The sequence below is a fragment of the Canis lupus genome, chromosome 5, assembly GCF_003254725.2.
Source record: "Canis lupus dingo isolate Sandy chromosome 5, ASM325472v2, whole genome shotgun sequence".
NCBI lineage: Eukaryota > Metazoa > Chordata > Mammalia > Carnivora > Canidae > Canis > Canis lupus.
Genome location: NC_064247.1, coordinates 43,943,567 through 43,965,683, shown reverse-complemented (window position 1 = coordinate 43,965,683; position 22,117 = coordinate 43,943,567). Strand labels below are relative to the sequence as shown.

General features: G+C 39.3%; 1 protein-coding gene and 1 long non-coding RNA gene across 31 annotated transcripts in view; one reads left to right on the top strand and one right to left on the bottom strand.

Annotated features, from left to right (window-relative positions):
• The window catches only part of SGIP1 (SH3GL interacting endocytic adaptor 1), a 207,274-nt gene that overhangs the window by 96,290 nt on the left and 88,867 nt on the right, over nt 1-22,117 (top strand). For all 26 annotated transcript variants that reach the window (XM_049110318.1, XM_049110321.1, XM_049110317.1 and 23 more), the window contains 2 exons: nt 2,992-3,046; nt 3,800-3,975. In XM_049110318.1, coding sequence (XP_048966275.1) covers nt 2,992-3,046; nt 3,800-3,975 — 231 coding nt within the window. The remainder of the gene's footprint in view (nt 1-2,991; nt 3,047-3,799; nt 3,976-22,117) is intronic.
• The window catches only part of LOC112647188 (uncharacterized), a 142,736-nt gene that overhangs the window by 59,927 nt on the left and 60,692 nt on the right, over nt 1-22,117 (bottom strand). For all 5 annotated transcript variants that reach the window (XR_007410809.1, XR_003128171.3, XR_004816236.2 and 2 more), the window contains exon 4: nt 10,029-10,084. This is a non-coding gene — a long non-coding RNA (uncharacterized LOC112647188). The remainder of the gene's footprint in view (nt 1-10,028; nt 10,085-22,117) is intronic.

Below are 22,117 nucleotides of genomic sequence, written 5' to 3'. Positions count from 1 at the left end.
AGCCACTCAGGAGCCCCAATATTTTATTTTTACAATAAATAATACCACCATTTATTGACTCTGTCAGTCATAATATCAAATGCTATGGGTCCTTACCACCCTACAAAGCAAACACATTATTTGCATTTCACATAAAAGAAAGCTGAACCTCAGAGAGGTTAAATTATTGATGCTTCCCATTCCTCCAGTCTAAAACGGGTCAGTCTGCCAACCTCATCACCTGGTCCTCTCTATCTGTTTCCCAGGATCGGGATCTTTTAGGTATTTTTAGCAGTTCAGCTCCCTAAAATCTATCCCAACCCCTATGTTATGCTAAATTCAAATTTTTCACAAATACATTACCCTAAATCCAAATTGTTCACAAATAAGGGGAACTACTAAATATTAAGAAAGTGTGATTTGTTTTCCCAGAGTTAGTTACTCCTTCATTACCTAGAAGGACTTTGTAAGGACTTTTGTATTTTGTAAGATTCTTTAATACACACACAAAAAATGGGATACTCTAAGCAAACAAGAAGTATGACAATAAAAATGCCAAATCACTTATCAAATCACATACTACTCCATCTAAACCCTACACTCTAGTGCTATCTTTGGTCAACATGTGAATGCTTAAATGAAGTATAATTTCCCTCATATTTATTTAGTCTTGAAAACTAATTAGGTCATGTAAGAATTGCTGTTGCAATTCTACACTAGACACTACCTTCTTTAAGTCATAAGAAAGGTTTTATTCTTAAGAGATTATGTCATCTTGCTTTTGGCAGGGAGAGGTGAGAGTACAGGAGACCCCAGGGAAGATGTGACCTTAAGCAGAGCCCTTAAGTATAGTAGGGATTAACTGGCTGAACATTTGAGGGGAGACAATTCCAGGCAGAGAGAATGGCATTTATAAGGACCCTGAAATGGGAAAGAGCTTGTGTATTCAGACAGTATAAGTCAACAATGGAAAGAAGGCTGTGTAGCTGAGGGACTTCAGGGAAGGGAAGCTCAAACCTGAGCCAGGTCACGAGGGCCCTGGGCTGCACAGAGGCATTGGACTTCCTTTATTTTTCCTTTTTTTTTTTTTTTTTTTTTTTGAGATTTTGATTATTTATTCATGAGAGATGCAGAGACAGAGGCAGAGACAGAGGCAGAGGGAGCCGCAGGTTCCCAGAAGGGAGCCTGATATGAGACTCAGTCCCAGGACCCCAGGATCACAACCTGAGCCAAAGGCAGACACTCAACCAGTGAGCTACCCAGGCGTTCCTGGGCTTTCATTATAAGTGCAGTGACAAGTTTTTAGCAGGGAAGTGACCTCAATACACTTGCATTTTTTAAAAAGTAAACTTGAATACTAAAGAACAAGAGGTAGACAATAAATACTTAGGAAATGATGGCTTTTCCATAGCATTCAGGCCTTCCTTCTCTCCATGGTCATAGCACTTTTATCACTTTGGGGACTCCAAAATCTCTCTCTCCGGTTCTGTCCTTTCTCACTTCCAAGGCCTATAATCTCCCCTTTAAAAGGGCCACCTTTGAATGGATTCACCTGCATCCCTTCTAGGGCACAGGGTGTAGTCTCAAATGTCTGGAGTCACAGCACACAGGTCTACCATTTGCTGTGTGTGTGTTCTTGGGAAATGGCATCTCATTTTTCTTACTTTCCTCCTAAGCAAATAGTTCTTTCCACGTGGAATTGTCATGAAGGTTCAATGCAATAAAGCGTAGGTTATAGTACTTACCATATAATAGGAACTTAAAGATGATAATACTAATCCCAATTATGCAAACTCTCCTGTATCTTTCCTCCTTTTAAAAATGTTAGTTGTGTGCTGTTGTAATTAGCTCATTAAGGAATACCAGCAGTGTCCCACAAACTGAGAGTACAAATCTTGGAGTCTTTTTTGACCCTTCCCTCTCCTTTTTTTCCTATGACAGATGTTACAAAGAACTAAGCACTTATCCTTATGAAATTCTTTGATTTTCATCACTTCCCACCACCACCAACATGGTTCATATTCTTAGCACATCTTCTTTGAATTGGTACAAGTATTTTGAATGAGATTTCTTTTCTCCAGTTTCTTCTGCCCACAGTCTGTCCTGAAGCATACTTCCAAAACACCTTTGGAAGCTGCTTTCTACCCTGAGAAGCAGCAGTAGCTACATTAGGTTTGAATTCTTCCTCCAGCATGTTGGCCATCTGTGGTCTCAATTCCAATGTTCTCCCCCTTTGCGGCTTCCTTTCTAGCCAGTTGTCTTCTTTGTTGCCTCTCCCTTCCCCATCTGAACCATGCTGTCCATTCTTACAGTCTCTTCCTTACTACCAACTCCCCTCTGCCCTCTCCATCTGTCCTGAAAGGCACATGCAGACCCCTTGTATTCTTTCAAGTTTCACTAATTTCCTCTTCCTTCAAACTCCTATCACTGATGATTGGTGTTTTATATTTCACTTCTTTTTTAAAAAAAAAAGATTTTATTTATCTATTCATGAGGGATACAGAAAGAGAAGCAGAGACATAGGCAGAAATAGAAGCAGGCTTCCCGTGGGGAGCCTGATGCAGGACTCGATCCCAGGACCCCGGGATCATGACTTGAGCCAAAGGCAGATGCTCAATCACTGAGCCACCCAAGTACCCCTATATTAACCTGTTTTGCCTATCAAAACACTTTGCCATTTTCCAGAGGAAAGATAATTTGCCTTTTGTCTTCCTTTATGTTGCTTCGTATAGTCCTTGGCTTACAATAAAACCATTATAAATGCTCTTTGAATGTTTTCTTTCATTGACAGTGGATTTCTAGATTATTTTTCTGATAGGAAGACTCTCCAAGTATCCTTCAGTAAATATCTACACATATACTGCTCAGCATTCACTTCCAAAGGTTAAAATCCTCACCTTCTAAAATAAGAGTCATATCTGTATCTTTAAATAGAAGTCTCTAGGAAAAAATGAACAATTCCTTGATTATTATCAGAATAATAAATGCTTAATCTACTCTTATATTTTGTAGAACTCCCCTGAGCTGGATGAAGAAGGCTACAGCATCAGACCTGAGGAACCCGGCTATATCCTTTCTTTGTTTTTTAATTTTAATCTTTATTTTCTCTAAGAAACTGTATGATAAACTCAGATTTTTTTTTTTTGATAAACTCAGATTTTGAAAAGGTGTTGAAATAACCCAAGCTTCCCAAGTCCCCTTGTTCCTAATACTAGAAATGAATGAACAGCAGAGAACAGCCTGATCACTAACAAGCAGGCATTTTGCCTTGATCTATTCATTAAAAAAAAAGAGAGAGAGGAGAAAGAAAAATGTACTGAGAAACAATTGTGTAAATTGCGGGTACTGGGGTTGTCTGTTAAAACCTGACATGACCATGTCACTTTTCGTGACTGGAAAAGAGCTCTCACCTGTGCCCTCTCCACAAACCATCCTTGGGCAAGCATCTCTGAAGGACGGAAAACTCCTCACGAATCATCCAGAGAGTGGCTTTCCTCTTTTGGTAGACAGGGAAGCTCATGTGGGCCTGTCAGTGTTTGTGCTACTGGGACATCACAAATGGTCACTCGAAGCAAAAATGTAGGACATTGAACTATTGCTCCTGGAAATTCACTATCCTTAATCGTGTTCCAAGAAAAGGTGAATAAATTCAAACCTTTTCCTGATTTGCTCTTTAGTCATCTGTGTATTTTGCTTTGATTTTCTGCCATCTAAGGGTACTTTTGCTGCCTCTGTTTGCAATCACTCTTGTCTTATACTCATTGCTTCCCATTAAGGAAAAGAGTATCTTTAAGTTATGTTATCTTTAACTGTGTTCTACCTACCAAAGGAAAGCACTTTTATTCTTCAAGCGAATCGGAAGAGGAAGAAGAATCACACAAGAAATTTAACATCAAGATTAAGCCATTGCAATCTAAAGACATTCTTAAGAATGCTGCAACCGTAGATGAGCTGAAGGCGTCCATAGGCAACATTGCACTTTCCCCATCACCGGTGGTGAGTGGTTTTATGTAGATCTTTGATGAGTCTGGACAGACAGCTGTGTTCTGCCCATACATGTTAAATAGATCAGAAACTCCTTAAGCTGGAGGCTGCATATGGTCACCGTTTTGTGAACTTTGTCAACCTTAAACAGCTCGTTCTATTTTAGAAAGCTATCCTCATTTTATACTGTAATACTTGTACTTTTCAAAATGGTGAAAATGTATGGGACCACATTTGTTTTTGACTTACTCTCCTGCAAGCATTTGAAAAAGAAGGAAAAAATAACAAAAAGATTATCCAGAGTTACTTCTGGGACAATTAAAACCAATATGAAGTTTACATGTTTCCTAAAGATGATGATTTAAAAACATAGTGTCCTTTTTTTATGACGTAACACCTAGAAACAAGGAAATTATTTTCTTAAAAACAAACAAACAAACAAACAAACAAACAAGAAACCAACCTTTTCATTACTATGCTCCCAAAAGAAATATTAACCTAATATAGATCATAGTCTAAGAAGATATTAAGACTCATAATCCTCATATTTTATTAGCAAATTGTTTTAAGTGCTCTTATTTTTTAGGCACCTAAGATTTAGGTAGCCTTATTTATATTATTCAAATTGGTATTTCTCTACAATTTTCTCTTTATCCCCACCCCATTCCCATCTGCCAGATTTCTGTAGTTGCTGAATTCTAAGTTCCAACACATACGCTATTTTCTTGGTGGTGGTTGATAAATGCTACAACTGTCTTCTAAAGATAGCTGTAAAGAGTAGATGAAGGTTCTCAAACTAGCAGCTAATATGTTCTTGGCATATTCTTCAGAAAGATGTGATCTTCCTACAGCAGCCCCCTGAAAGAGGTGGTTAATAAATGCTGAACCATTTTTGAGATGCTTTTTAAAAATATCTCAACTAAACTTTCTTTTTTTTTTTTTTCAACTAAACTTTCTAAAGAAGTTACAATCATCTATCCTTTGAGAATAAATATTTACCTACCTGGGATGAATAAAATCTATAATGATGCCTTCTTTGGAACTTAGTGCTTATAATGGCCTTTATCACTACTGTTAGTGATGAATAAAATGATTGTTAATAGTAATCAACCACCAGAAATGATATTTCAGGTAATTTTTAACTCACTTGGTATTTCAAGATGTCTCCCTGAGAAAAGAGACATGAAATCTATTCATTTTCTGTCCATTCTGCAATAGAAGTACAAATTTTATTTTATTTATTTTTTTTGGAAGTACAAATTTTAAACTCATACGTTGGTCTGTAATACTAGTTATTTCTAGTAAGAGGGGCATTTTCAATGCATACATTTTCACTTTTCAAGTTGACATCTTTCAAATCATTTTTCACTCACTGAATTTTTTTTAAAATTGATTATAAAATTTTATCTAAATGCCTGAAATCCATTTATATTCACTTTTCTGTAGGGTCTAATACACTTAGTGGGCATTTGGAAGCTACCTGGGAGTATGTGTCAGAAGATAAGATCATGGGATTAAATGAACAAATTTACGTGAAAGAAAATTTACTGGAACAGTTTCAAATACACAGAATATATTTACTGAGAGCTAGTTGCATCTAGGAAGGAAGAAATTCCCTGTATCACAAACAATATGTATGCCCAAGTCACCTGGCAGATATTCCTCCAACCAGATATGTTGCTGAAGGTGCAGCAAGAAGAGTGGTGGTTTACTCTGAACTCTTCTCAACGCCTATTTTCAAGGTAATATCTTGATATGATGTGGTTAAGACAGATGAAAAGATTTAGGGAAAGCAATGTGAAGAGTAGTGGGGACACCCAGGGAAATCAACTATGGAGTTAGGCTATTTCTTCACACCAACAACACCACAAACCAAGGGACCCTCGGATCCACTTACCACCACCACCCCTGCATCCCCAGCTTGCTCCCTCTAATGTGAGAACCTGGCTCTGCCATTAGTATGATTGCCAAACATTTATGATGTTTGATATTTAGTATAGGGGAGTGGGCTGTTATTGCTACTTTAGGGAAAGGTAGTGTTTCTGGATATACATAAGTAAAAAGAGAGATTGTAACGGAGAACATATTCTTGGTTTTAGGATCCTTACTCTCTTCTAGATAACCCATGTGTACCTACATTTCACAAATGACATGAATAGTATGTTATCTCCAGAACCAGATAAGTAGAAAAAAAAATCTGAAATCCAGTTAGTGTCATGATAAAAATGGCAAATCCTTTGTGCAACTTTAGATGTTTCCAGTCAGACAATCAGACATTTATATGTCTACACTGAGTTTTGGTGCAAAAAAGAGAAATAGAGTCTATGCTAGTTAATAATATATCAGTATATTTCATGTAGGCTATGATTCTTATGCTACAAAAGTGTCAATCATCATACTAATAGAAATAGAGGAAATTTCAAATGGTAAACTATTCATAACAATGGCTTATGCTGGATTTCTAATCTATTTCTTTTAAGGAATTTAAAGATTAGGTTGTGTCTCACTTGTTCTGTTCATCCATCTGTGAATATGTATCAATGAATTATAACTCATTTTATATCTCTTATCATAAACAGGTTCTTATTTTATTTGAATGGTTCCCTATACATACTACATGGCCAAATTACCCAATAATGAATGAATGGAGTGAATGGATGGATGCATGCATGCTGTATCATATAGAGATAGCTATGTGTATATATAATATAAACCTATCTGAAAATTACTCCTCCCCAAAACAAAACATAAGCAGCAAAGAAAATCAGGATTTTGATTGTTGGCAAAAGTCCTGCTGTATAGACAAATGAATGTAATTTCAGGACAGAACTTGCCGTGGCCCTTGATTTTTTACAGAAGTATAATGTGGGCTGGAACAAGATAGAGGACTACAGAAGAAGAGGGGATAATGCAAGGGTTAACTCACAGGAAAGGATGTTAATTTCTATTCTTTTCATGTTGTAGTCTCCTGAAAAGATACTGTGCTGATTGGGCAAGGAATGAATAGCACTCAGGTTTGAGTTGTTGATTTGGTATCTGTACAAATTAGAACATTGGAGAGCTGCTTTAACAGAGACCAAAATAGTAATGGCTTAAACAAAACAAGTGGGGTTTACTTTTCTCCCATGTAAAAGTCAAGACTGGCAAGCACTCCAGATGGGTAATAGAGCCTTACTCCAGGCTTTATTCAAGAACCCAGAAACTTTCTCTATTTTTGCTCTACCTTTCTGAGACTGTACCTCTCTTACCACTATCAATAACCTCCATGTTCCAGCCTTGGGATGGAGGAAAGAGAAAATAAAAGGCAAGTGGTTTTCTTTAAAAATTTCACTAGGAGTTTGCAAACATCACTACCATGAGCCATAATTGAGTCACGGCCACATTAGCTAAAAGGGAGTCTGGGAAAATGTAAATAGGCATTGGCTGTTTACATTTGGCTGGATTGACATGTAACCAGCTAAAATTCAGGGTTCTGTTATAAAAAGACAAAGGAGTGAATGAATAGTGGTGGGCATTGACAGTTTCTGCCACTGGGTTTAGCTAATCTCAGATTCCTTCTGGAAGTTCCTTAGGAAATGGATTTTTCCCCCATTTACCTGCAAACTATTCGCAGAACCCAGGAGGTTTCCTTTTAAAAATTTCTAATCACTAAATTCTAAATATACTAGCCAGCAGCAGATGAACAGAAACAAATTTCATTAAAATACAACCTGTTTGGATGATACTGACCCTTCCAATAGTAACAGTGCTTCCTCTATCTTGCAAAGTGCACTGCTTTTTGAGGCAGGCTATTTCATTGTTGAAAGAAATTATTAAAACCAAATGCTATCTCTGTGCAACTTTTGTCCTTGATTGTAGCTGTGCTGTTTAGAAGATTAACAAAGAACAAAACGCCTCCTTTTCTACCTCCAGGTTGATAGTACAGGATATTTAGTAAGGAGTGATCTTGGGCTTACCTCGTGTGGGGTAGGGTGGGCAGAAGGAGAAGTTAAGCAGTTCTCATGCTCAGCAACAGCCTGAGCTAACCATACAGGGAACTCTAGAGCTAGAATGCCCTTTCAGAATTGTCCTGAGTTTGACTGAGATGAATAACCTTTTTCCTGCCACATCAGTCACTGCTCTGATGTGGGCAAGCTAAGAAGAGGATTGGCCTTAGAGCAAGTGGCTCTGGGCAGCGGAGGCAGATCCTGAAGTGCTGTGTGAATAGCACACCTCGCAGCTGGTACAAGAAATCTTTGGAAGAGAAATCTGCATGGTACCTTTGGGGTCTACCCCAAAGTTTACCTAACTGTGCTCTCATCCGGGTCATGTATTTCCATTTCATTCAAACCGGTGATAGAAGCTCATTGAACACAATGAATTTGAGAAACCCAGGATATCTGCAGCTTTGCCTAAATCTGCCAGAGCAGAAAACCTATTGGAAATAATGGTGGGGGGATCCCTGGGTGGCTCAGCGGTTTGGCGCCTGCATTTGGTCCAGGGCGCGATCCTGGAGTCCCGGGATCCAGTCCCGTGTCGGGCTCCTGGCATGGAGCCTGCTTCTCCCTCTGCCTGTGTCTCTGCCCCTCTCTCTGTCTCTCTGTGTCTCTCATGGATAAATAAATAGAATCTTAAAAAAAATAAAAATAAATTTAAAAAAAGGAAATAATGGTGGATTTAATTTGCCATAAGTATTTCTTCGTGCTGGCACCTAGGGTTATCACCTTCTTCTCCAAGTGCTTTGTGTCTGCCCGTTTACATAATTTTTTTTAGAATTTTGGGTTTGTAGGAGGCAGCTGTGTGATCTACAGTGTTCTACTTGTGTGACCTTAGATAAGCTCCATCATTGTTCTGAGCCTCTATTTCCTCTTCTGGAAAGTGAGGTTAATAATAGTCCTTAATAGACTTTTTGTGCAGATTATTGTAGGTCTCTGGCAGGTCAATCTTCTTTGACTTTTTGTACCCCGTGCTTAGCACAGAGCATGGCCCGCATTAGGCACTCAGATAGTTATTTAGTAAATGACTTATGAACAAAGCAAAGCATGCAGAAGATCCGAGTCACAGTACCTGATGCATAATTAGTACGTTGCAATTCTTGGCTCTTTAATATTAGCTGTATTAGTCAGGGTTCTCCAGAGGAACATAACCAACAGGGGTGTGTGTGTGTGTGTGTGTGTGTGTGTGAAGAAATTTGTTATGAGAAATTGGTTCACATGATTATGGAGGGTAAGGAGTATCACTATATGTCATCAGCCAAGTGGAGACCCAGGAAAGCTAGTGATGTAATTCACTCTAAGTCCAAGGGCCTGAGAACGGGAAGTGATGTGTGAACGGGAAGTGATGTGTCAGTCCAGATCCCAGGGCAGAAGAAGATGAGATGAGATGTTCCAGCTCATATAGTCAGGCAGAAAAAGAGGGTGAATTCCTCCTTCCTCTGCCTTTTGTTCTATTCAGGTCCTCAATAGATTGCTTAATGCCCACCCACATAGAGGAGGGGGCTTATTTTACTGAATCCATAAATTCAGATGCTAATCTCATCCAGAAACAACCTTACAGACATACCCGGAAATAATATTTATTCTGGGCATCCAATGACCAGGCAAGTCAACACATAAAATTAATCACCACACTAGCCTAATGTGAACATATATGAATTTTTTAAAAAATCTTTTTCTCCTTTAATTGACAGTCATGGCTTTGCTTTCCCATTATCAGTCTCCTGCCCTAAAAAATTCTGTGTTTACATGTTTTGGGTTATAATATATCTGTATCGCAAGGCTTCAATTCAGTTAAAGGGGTTTGAGGACATCTTGCATATCTTAGACTTTAATTCTGAACCAAACCTGATCCACCTTTTAAAGGAACTACTTTTAAGACGAATTTTTTCATACTGGACATTTGTGATTGATATTTCATTACACAGAAATGGAAACCCTGAAGGATCAAGACATATAAGTATATAGTGGGACAGACATTGAAATCTGAAAGATCTGAACCCCTGGTTAACAGAACTGCTTAGGCAGGTTTCTTAAATCTATTCCCATCTCAGTTTCTTCATGTCTAAAATAAGAATAACATACACCTACCTTACAAGGTGGTTTTGGGGATGACCATCCGTTTCTATTAGTACAACACACAGATCCTAATGAAGGAGATAGAAACAGGGACATGAGGTGAGTGTTTCTGCTATTTGTGTACCTTTGTACCACACCTCCTACATTCAGGATAGAAGCACACCTTCATTACATCTCTCAGTGTCTTTGTTTAAATAGCAAAATTATCCCCTGAGAGTAGCTAAAGAAAATAATGGGTACAAGATTGAACCATAAGAAAATATGCCTTTATAAAGCAACAAAATGAGAATTCAACATCCAACTGAATACAATTCCATTTTAGATCATTTGAGGGAAATGGAAATGGACACTTATTTCAGTAATGTCACAGTGATTCAAATACCTGGTCTCTACCTCTTAAATGAGTTGCCCTGAGCAAGTTTTAAAACCTATGTCTTGGATTCTTCATCTATAAATGAAGTTAATTCATGAACCAACTTCATAAGGTATCATGAAGGTTGAATGAGTTAATACATATAAAGTATCATTACACATACTACATGTAGAGATTATTCCCTCATTGTCAGGATGATCTGCAAAGCCTGGAGCACAGTTTAAGGAACATCATTAATAGTGATAAGTTAGGAAACCCAAACGGTCAAAAGTCATTTAGAGCCAAGACCAATAATAACCCTGTGCATAACACTGGGCAAATTAATAAAATAACTTTTTTTGTGTGTGTGTCATGCCTATCAGCTGGCTTTGGAGAAAATTCCTGAAGCATTCCTAAATTGTTTTGAATAACATCAAAATCCCCTGAACAAGTATGGTGCTTCTTCAGAAGACCGTGTTGAAGGCTAATGTTCACAATGGGATCCTGTACTGTCTATTCCCCACTAAATTATTTCATGGAGAATTGACATCATTTACCACTTCCCCTTCAAATCAGTTCACCAAATATTTGGTAAGCACCTTCCATGTATTGGGCACTGAGAGCTAGTATCACAAATAATGGGCAAACTTTATCCAACCACCTAGCTAACCATCTGCCTACATACAAATCTATCTAAAAACAATGTCTAACCAATGTCACTAGCAGCACACAGAAGCTGATCTTCCTCTTGTAGTCCAAACCCCTGCCCGCATTCACTACAGTTTCCTGACTGAGGTTATAGTCTTTCAACTTCCCCTCTGGCCTCTACTGCAGAGTCTCCTGGTTTCCTCACTGCTTCCCGGGTCTCAGATATGGACACCTCCTCTTCTCCCAGAACCCACAAGGAGCACTATCTCTGACAAATCTTCAGCCGTGTTTCACTCACTAGATCCTTTGAAACTTGTGGTTCTCGCAGCTTTCATGAAAATGAGAAGACAAATGCTATGGTTTAATTTTTGCTGCACCAGCATCTTTTCTTTTTCTCATGTGCTACCCCCTGATGCCTTTATTTATGTGTTTTGGTAAGCCACAAATCACTGCAGGCTTACCTGGAGAAGTTCTTGAACTACAAGTGTTTAGTTCTGTACTCACTAAGAATTATTGCTCTGGAGGAAGTCAGAACAAAGTTTGCATCCTGGCTCTGTGCTCATTACTCATGTGACCCTGGACTAGTTACTTAAACCTTTAAGCCTCAGTCAAGGCTTAATCAAGTGTAAAATGAGGTTAATACTACTGCTCACCTCATAGGGTCTGTGTAAGGATTAAGGAAGTGATACATGTAGTGCTTAGTACTTTGTAAGTATATTTATGTATATAAGGTCCAATGGAGATGCTTAGTAAATGATGGCTATTACTAATCATAATAATAAAGTATTCATGGTGAATACTTGTCAACATCCTTTAAGGTTATGGACCCTTTGAGAAATCACAATGGTGATAATGATGGTATAGGTGGTGGCAGCTATGAAAATTTGAGTGTGACTGTATGTCAGATGCTTCACACATAGCAACTCTATGAGAAAGTTACTATTATTACCCCATTTTACAGGTGAGAAATTTGAGGCATGGTAAGATTAATTAAACTCACCCAAGATGTCATAGCTAATAAGCGAAGTTCCTGGGATTAAAAAAAACCCAGATTAATTAAACCCAGAAGGTTTAATTTCTAATTCAGAACTAATACCCACTACATTATCCTACTTCTGATGGAAACTATTGGTTCTCTTTCCAGGGGAAAAATTAAAAGTTCGTTAGCTCTTCTAAAACATTTTACATACAACTTCTGAGTACTCATAAACCCTTTGAAGGCTGTCACTTTGATGGTCCCTAAGGGGCTCTTGGTCCCAGCTCAGAAGCCCACCATCCAGGCTTTCTTCCCCCTTCAATCTACAGACATACCTTCTATGATACCTCCTATGCCATTCTATGTGACAAGAGGGAAGGCTGAGCTGAAAAGCCAGTCAGCCTTAAGTGCTGCCGTGTCATGTGTGATTTCTACTTTATTAAAAGTTTCTCATTTTTTAAAAGATTTTATTTATTTATTCATGAGAGAAAGAGAGAGAGAGACAGAGACAGAGAGAGGCAGAGACACAGACAGAGGGAGAAGCGGGCTCCATGCAGGGAGCCTGACGTGGGACTTGATCCTGGGTCTTCGGGATCACGCCCTGGGCCAAAGGCAGGCGCTAAACCGCTGAGCCACCCAGGCCGCCCAGAAGTTTCTCATTTTATATTAAGACTTCATACACCTTTGTTTTAAATGTTAAGGAATGATGTCTCATTTTTGTATGACTCATATTTCAGTTCCCCTAAACAATCAAGCAAGTATTTTTTATGTTGAAGTTTCACTATAATAAGGGTTTATATTTTATATGTGCTGTTATAATCAGAAAGATGGAATGAGCAGCCACTCTACTAAGCAGGCAGAGAGGTGATGATCACTCCATTTTACAGAAGCAATCAACCCAGAAAGATTGAATGGCGGCTGAAGGTTTGAGGACCAGGACTTGAACTCCAACATCTGCCTCCTTTCTGCCAAGTTAAAAACACAATAGGTTTTTTTCATCTACAGAGTAAGGGTCTGTGATTCTATTATCTTTAAATCCCTCCCAGTGTGAATACTATGCTGTGTATTCTGACTCAAGAGCCTTTGTGGGAAGCTGTTTTAGGGGTAGGTTGGGAATATAGTAAGGGGACCAAGAAAGAACATTTTCTTGAAGCACGTTGGTTCAGTTGGAAGAACACAGACTTTTGAGTCTGTATCTTATTATCCTTGTCCATGGGCAAGTTCCTGAATGTGGAGCTTCAGATCCTAAGTCTGGAAGATGAAAACAGGAATATCCATCCTCTCGGGACTAATGTAAAGAGGACATGAGATTATGTTACAGAATGCCCAGTTAAAAAAATTTTTTTTTAATTTTTAAAAAAATGCCTGTCTCCCTGGAGGGGCTCTAAAGTATTAGTTCCCTTTCATCTCTGCTTCTCTGTAAGTTTGGAGACTTGTGGGAGTGGGAAAGAAAATAAAAATAGTAAAGGAGGACTTGAGCAAAATCAAGGAGAAGAAGGCTGATAGAAAGGATGTGGGAGCGGTGTCTGGGTGGCTCAGTTGGTTAAGTGTCCAACTCTTGATCTTGGCTCACATCTTGATCTCACGATCATGAGTTCAAGCCTGCATTAGACTCCATGCTGGAAAAAAAAAAAAAAAGACTCCATGCTGGGTGCTGAGCCTACTTTAAAAAAAAAAAAAAAAGGAAGAAATATGGGAGTAGGTGTTGACCTATCCTGGCATGTATGCTGGTGCCTCCTCCCCATCCCCTGTGAAATTCAGTGCTATTCTGAAGGAGCTATTAGTTTAAGCTTGTTCCTGGAGATTTGCAATCCAGAATGGAGTTATTTAATCAAAAAATATGGGAAGAGGGAGATAGCTCTGAACTGGAGACAGTCTGGTGCTGTTTGCCTATTCTAGGTGGCCCACCCACCCTGCCACCCCCAAATTAGCCTGCCAATGAGTAAAATCCATGAATTTGCTGCTTCTTGGTAACACCACCCTCTTTCTTGTCCTCATTTTGGCAGAAGGTTCAGCACCCCATTGAGTTCAGTAAAAACAAAGAGTCATCTGTCGGGGAGGAGAGCTCTGTCTCCTACATGCTGGCATTCGCTCTGGGTAGGATTACTGCATGGTGCAACGGGAGGCTAATGATTGTGTGCATTCTGATGCTAAGTGCTCAGCCCAGTGCTCAAGTGCAGCTAGTTGGGGGCAAGAGGCTCAGCTTGGGTTCTACTCTTCAAGGAGATCTTTGCAGGGCAAACATGGTCTGGGTTGGGTCTAGACCAGGGATATTAAACATGGGGCATCTGAGATGGTGTTCCCTCCTTCCAAATACTCTGCAAACACAGTGACCAGATTCCATATCCCTGATGTAGTCTGAGAAGCCCCCTCCAGACAGAGCTGCAGGCAGCCTGACCAGAATCATCCAGTTGGCACATAAGATGTAGCTTTTTTTTTCAGGCCTTACTGAGAAGGATAGATGGAGAAATGGGTAGGACCTTCCTTTTTCAAAATGTATTGTTCTCTTTCTTACATTCTAATAAGCCATGGGCTGTCTGCAGAAGAATTAGTTTCATACCTGAGATGTGTTTGTTCTTTTCCTCATTACCAATTATTTTTTTCCTAAAGAATTCTCTGTTGCTTCCATTTCCTGACCTTTAAAATAAAAATATCGTTATTCCATACCTTTCATGTCCATCCTGTGCTGGTCAGAAGAAAGCTCTGTGTTGTGTGGTTTGATCTTCTTGAAAATGGGCAGAATATGAATTCTCTCTGGATTGCCTTTGTCATTATTTCTCCAGTTAATGTTGGTTGTACCTTTTGAGCACATGGTCTTTTGTTCCCCTTTGTGAGGTGTAAGAATTAGAATTTCCTTGCATAACTCCATATTCTTTTTTTTTTAAGATTTTATTTATTTATTCATGAGAGACAGAGAGAGAGAGAGAGAGAGAGAGAGAGAGAGAGAGGCAGAGGGAGAAGCAGGCTCCACGCAGGGAGCCTGATGTGGGACTTGATCCCAGGATTCCAGGATCATGCCCTGGGCCAAAAGCAGGTGCTAAACCACTGAGCCACCCAGGAATCCCCACTCCATATTCTTCTATCTTGTCTTACTGTCTCAGACAACTTGCTCTGATGTGGTTGGGTGGAGGGTCAGAAACATGACCACCAGGTATAGAGACCTAAAACCCCCAATTTCTGTTACCAGCTTAATATCTAATTGAGACAATATACCCACAGTTTTGACACATGAAAATGTTAAGGTGTCCTTGACCAGAGACAGGAAATTCTTGGATTACACGCTTTTAATTACAATGCTAATCATCATCAAAAAAGCTAATTTCATATTGTTAAATTCTTCTGCCTTGCTTTGTGTTAGTCCTACTGATTAAGAGTTTAGAATTTAAAACCATTTTTATTAGTTAATGGCCATAATCAAGGTGGAATGGTCTCTATAATGAAGTAATCAATTTGGAAAATAAATTTGTAACAGAAGCACAATTTGTGAACAATTCAGAAAATGTTGGGTTTCTGACAAGTCATCCTGCACCCAGATGCTGCAGATTCTTACCTACTGAATGGGGCCTTGAGAGCCTACAACTGAATGACACATAGTAGGTACTTAGAAAATACATGTTGGTTGGTTGGATGGATGCTCTTCACTGTGGGAATTTATATGGAGCTTGGTGTTTCACTGTGACAAAATGCCACTTACATACCTCACGTTTTAGAGTAGGTTTATAGCTCTCCATTCTTTGGTCTTTTCCCCTTTCAATTCACTCATTTTTCTGCATTATTGGGTGGATGAATAATACGAACAATAACTGTTTCTTCTCTTACTGTTTGCAAAGTTCTTTTTTAAGTTTATTAATGCACTCTTATTTTCTGGGAGTACTAGTATTTTGTCATAATCCTCTTCCCCTGATCCCGCATATCAGGGGGATGTCTCTTCTCCTATCTAAAGCCCCAGGGTTCTGTCCTTTAGTGGTACATACTGTATTATCTTTTATATACTATTGTATTTATTTTTGTACCAAGGAGTTTTGATAAGTATATGAGTAATAATATAAAAATAAGTATAATAGCATAAGAAAAATGTATCTATCCTTTTGTCCTTTGAAAGAAAAAAAATTTTTAGGGCCAGAAATAATCTAAAGCAATGGATGTATTTTGTTATTGTTTTAGGAGGAAAAAAAGCTCTTAGAGTGTGAATCACTCACATTCCATTATGTCGGAAAATGTCTCTTTGGAGACTGGGGACATTTTCAGAATGAACAGAATGAAGTGAGATTTCTTTCTGTCTAAAACACAGCCACTAACTGCCTATGGACCTTAGGACGCAGGAGTTCAATTGGCTACCAGCACAGCAAGGGGTCAGGGCTGGTGATCCTGTCTGAACCACTTGTCCTAAAGTGGCCAGCAGACGGGAAGACAGGATAGACTGGCCTCACTCTGTTTTGCAGAGTAGAAACTCCCTTTCCACTTCCTAACCTATGTGAAGCCCATCTCTATCTTATGTTTTAACTTGGTTCTTGTGGAATCAAAGTCAGCTTCCAAAGAGTGATGAAATATGACAGGATCTGGGGCATCCAGGCATTCTCTGAGATTGCTTCCTCTATGCCTCTTCTCAGCAGCCAGCAGTGACTAAACCCCCACACTGGAGAACTCCTGAGAAGTGATAGCCATAAGCTGTATTGGAACAGAGCAAAGCCAGAGTCTTTGCAGTGGCCTCCAAGACCTTCATGGTGGGGACGCTCCCAGCCTGCAGGCTAGCACTCGCCACTCTTCCTTCTCATTCCACTCTTCCCTGGCTCCCTGGCTGTGCCCCCTTCCCCCTCTCCACCTCAGGTACTTGTTCAAGTCATGTTCTCACTGGCTTACTCTGACCACCTCATTGAAAATCAGAGAGCTCTCTACCCTGGCATTCTCAAACCTCTTTATTTGCTCTGCTTTTAAAAATGGCATTTATCATCTTCTAAAATACCAAATACTTTGCTTTATTTATTATGTTTCTTACTTATTATCTATCTCCTTCCTCTGGCCCCCAAATTAAGCTCATAGGAGCCTTTTTGTCTATTGTTCTTGTTGTTTTGTTCACCAATATGTCTAGAGTCATGTCTGGTCTTTATTAGGTACCCAGCACATATTTGTTAAAGGTTTAATAAATGAATAAATTTTCCTTTTGCTTCTTTTGTCATACATAACTGAGAGAAGTGTTTATGATAAAATCTCACTCATTAAATATTAAATTCCAAAATATAGCCATCTTATTTTTAAGGTTAAACAGTTGCAAACTTTTAAGAAGCTTTATATTAGACTTGTTTTTTGTGTGTGTGTCTTGGTTCCACTCTTAGAAGCTTGATACCAAAAAAATCCCATGGCAGCTGGTTCCTTGTTAAGAATGCAGGGATGTATCTAGAGCATAAAACCTCTGTGTAAGGATCACTAAACTCTGGTGTATACTTTCTTCATTCACCTCTCTTAGCTTTGGCTCTGGACCTTAAACTAGATTCTACTGTAAATGTTGCTGCTTTTGAGCACCTTATGCAGAAATGTAGGCTTGGACAAGACCTAACTTGAATGACTCCTGGCACTAGAAAGTGATTTAGGATAAGGATGAGCTGCCTTTCAGCAAAGCTTGCAACCTAAAGAATTACACTTTCTCAGGCTATCGCACAGGAAAATCCTTGCACTAGAGATGATTCATTGATTATATTTTAGGTATATGTTTTGTCTAGCCCCAAAATTCACTCACTCTGTTTATCTGTACAAGTGCACCTGGGGGTGTAAATCTCTTTTCCAATTTTCTTAGTATCTTTTCCATAATTAAAAATCAACTCTGATGCTATGAATTCATTTTAAATCAAGAAATATCTTTGTTTTTCCCCAAAGGAAAACTGTCTTATAGGTTTTTTTTCTTTATTTATTTGTTTAATATTCTGAAGAAATCTTTAAGCCAAGAGGCCATAGCCTTGGTGTCAACAGCTGCTAACAATGAAAGCAAAACAATATATTGAATAAAAATGGTTTAATTATCATGAAGCCTGGAATGGGAAGAAGATGTGGGGAGGAGAGAGGGCCCTTAGCATTTGTGTGCTCGTGTTTTTTCTTCTGATTCTAATTCAACTTAATGCATTTAATTCTAAGAGAAGGCTGAGAAATTTACCTTCTAATTAGAGTTTAATTCCAAGGTCCAACCATGCCTAGAAACACAAGCTCACATTCTGAAAAGCTCATTCCCTGAGACCTGCTATGACAGATAGATGTGATGTATTTAACTCTTTCCTTTGGAAGATCCAAAGTTATTTTCCAGGTGTGCGGTCTGTGAGCTTTTATCTGTGTTGTTTCTAGATCTCGATGCTAATTAAGGCCCTGAAAGTGGGTTAATCACTTTCGAAGACTTGGTCTGTGCTATGCACCCACCCTGACCAGGCTCTGGGGAGGTAGATAAGCTGGGAACCAGTCCCAACTCAGCTCCTTTGTAACTGCATGGCCTTGGACCATGGCCTGAACCTCCTTTTCCTCACTGGTAAATTAGAAATAACAGGGACACCAACTGCATAAAGTAAAACAAAAACAGTAAGTCAGTTCTCTGTAAACATTAGCTGTCAATATCACCCACATCTTTTAATCCTCACAACGTTCCTACAACAATTCTACAATTCCACAACAAATCTACATCCCTGCCTTGGAAATTATTGAATCGAGGCACAGGACAACTCAAAGGCATCCAGAAAATAAGGTATGAGACTAATTTAAATATAGAAAAGCTCCTGCTCCTCCTTCTGGGACAACTCCTCTGAAGCTATTTGATTTTAACCCAAGAATTTCTTTTTCTCTGTAGGTTGAGAACATGGGCCTTAATAATTTTCACTTCTCTGTGCTTCTTACCAAGGGTCTGGGGCTGAGAGCAGCACTAGGATTGTCAACCCCTACTTTGACCCTCAATTATTCTGAAGCATTAGTTTTTTGCTATAAGAGAACATTCTACCCTGGAGATCTGATCATGTAGCCCTATACTAATGTTTATACAAAGCTGTGCTACTTCCTTGGAGCCTTTGTAACATATATTCGCCCCTGGGGTCACTAATGGCAGAGAGATCAACAGTTAAGTGGGAGCTAAGTGAAATATTTATAGGAGCTGGTGAAGGAACATTACCACTGGGGCCACATCCCTTGGGTATATACAATTCAGCTTTATTTCAGAGGGTAATTCATCTGTCTGTATTTTAAAACACATTGTTCTTCGAACATCTTACAGTGTTTTATTCCCCCCAAAAAGGGAATTCCTAAACATGCTTTGAATGCCTCCTGTATGTCTAGCACTATGTTTGGGACCAGAGAGAGTCCACCCGTGACCACTACTGTGAACTAATAATCGGGTGGAGATACCTAAATAATACAGGACAAAATAAGAACTGCAAAAAATATGCTAGCAATGTGGACCTTTACTTTCCCTGAGGCTAATAAATGCCAGGCAAACAGAAAGACCTTAAATATGAGGTTGTTATTTTGAACAAAAGGAATGTACTGTGATCAAACAGAAGAAGGGAAACAACTTATTCTAATGGGGAAGCTTGGGGCAGTCCTCATGGAAGACATGGTCCTTGCCTCGAAGAATGAGTAAAATTGTAACTGAGGGCTACTGAAGCAGCCTGAATAGAAGGCAGGGAAGTGGGTGAGGGAACGGAACATTCAGCCTGTGGGCCAGGATCCTCTGCAGTTAACCCTGGGCTTCATACAGGCAGCAGCTGAAGGTGAAGGCATGAGAGTGACTGGGGACCAATCGTGGAGGCAGAACAGATGTAGAATGGAGCATGTGTTCTATTTTCTGAATAATTGGGAGGTTTTTGAAGAGAAGAGTAATATAGTCATGTCACTATTGTGAAAAGTAATTCTGGAGGTAGTGCAGAGGATGACTTTAGGGGGTGAAACTGGAAGTAGGACCATCAGCTCAGAAGTGTGGGTGCAGAAGGTTCATGGAGCACTACTGTCATCCAGGGATGAGGCCCTCATCAAGACAGTTGCCCAGTAAATAAAAGAGTTGTCCAAGGGGGCCAGCAACCACTCACCAGGACAATGATTTGCTATTGTCCGTGGGGGAGTAGGGAGCAATGAAAGATGGGATGAAAGAATTGGTGATTGTAGCCGGGGTATCTTGTAAGAAGCTGACAGTTACCCAGTTCCCTGACAAAACCAGGACTGGAAAAGCTCATGGTTTAGTTTTATGACCATGCTCAACTGCATTGCATTTATGGCATCTTCCAAATCCTTTCAATATTACAAAGCATACTTTTCTATTTTCAAGGCACAAATCTATTTGATAAAAGCAAACCATTCAAAAGAGAGCTTAGCATCTGCTCCAAGGGGCCCCACCAATGCCCTCTATAGCTTGAACTTAAAGGGGAGGCAAAACTTGATCTCTACCCACTTGGGTGTTCAGCTGGGACTCTAACAAAAAGTCAGATTAACAAGAGAAAACAGAGGGCAATTCATCTGTCTGAAGTATATTAACAGGTACATTTCATGTATAAGTGGGGGACACCTAGGAAAATAAGTAACTCAAAGAGGTGGCTATAAAATCCTGAGTTTAAATATCACTGAGTAGGTGAAGGGGAGAGGATGTAGGCCTCTGAAGCAGAACATCTGATCTTTAGGAAGAATAAATAGGAAGAAGAGTGCATGACCAGGCTTGTCAGGGCGGTATCAACTTCTGGTCTCCTGCCCTGTGCTAATAGTCCTTCCTCCCTGATCAATAACACTCCTGGGAAGGGGCTTAATGACAATTCTTTTGGAGGATTTATCTTTAGGCAGGTGAGGATTCTTCAGAGAAAGTGTCTCCTTGCCTTGGCTGTTTTCAAATGCTTGCAGTTCAAAACAATCAATATAGCAAAATAGCATATTTTGGGACTACTCTGCCACCCTTCAAGCTAAAGCTGGTGGCCTGGGAATGACAATGTCAGTGGCCCGGAGAAAGCCATTAGGAGAGCAATGCCTAGAGAGCTGCTTTAGGGAAGGTTTTTATCCTGAGGCTTGAGCTGTTTCTCTGAAAATACATTTCACCTCTCTCATTTTCTCTTTCTTTTTCTTCCTCATGCCTACGCTTTCTAGAGGAAAAGTCCGGTAAGAAATAAGTCCTTTCCACATTTTGGCCAAACATGATTTTTGTTCATTTTCATCATCATAATGATCGACTGTGTTTCACACCTAAACAAGATTTTGAATTTTAAAAACAAACCTTCCTGAACCAGGACAAGGTCTAATTATACCCCATGGGGAAAAAAGGAAGAAAGTTGCTAAGTGATTTTACAAGTCTGTTAAGAAGGGCCACAGTAATTTTGTGAAGATTCACCTCTGCCTCAATCGCAGTCATATGATTAAATATTTTAGGTATTAAGTTTTATTTATTGCAGCTTCCATGTGTATTAGTCAAGCTATGTATACATACCTTGAGGTAGGCAAACGTTCTTTTAAGTTAACTTCTTGTTTAATGCACAATAGGATGGCATCCATGAAGGAAGGCTTGTGAAACTGGCCTAGAAGAGGGAAGTTGTCTTTTTTATTTTATTTTTCAGCTAATCAGAAAAATATCCCCTTCTGGAGTTGTCAAAGATACAGAAAAAGAGGATCTTTATAAAGTGCAATGCAACTCTTCCACAGTCCTTTTTAGCACCAGTGGATGATTTTCAGTGGCAGCACAAATCTGCTATGATGTACCTACATCTTTTTTTATTTTAGGACAACAATGAAATAGATCCACTGGGAAAAAAAAAAAAAAAGAAAGTAAGAAAAGAAAAAATTCAATGTTCTCTTCTCAATTGCCTGGTATATTGGGAAAATGTTCCTAGGATGCCAGTGCATGGCTGATACAGGTAACCTCTCTACTGGAAAATATGGAAAAATGGTGTTTCCACCTTAATGAGCACCAAGAAATGACTAGTGATTGGTTGTACTTAACTCACCAAAGTGGATGCTATAATAAGTGCTATAACATGTCATCCCATCCATTGCCCCCAGCCTGGCAGTCTCCATACAACCTGCAGGATATCACATTTGCAGGAAGTTCACATGATAGGAAAAGTGGAAGACAGAGAAGAACAAAAATGGGAACAAAATACTACAATTCATCAACATATAAATCCAAAG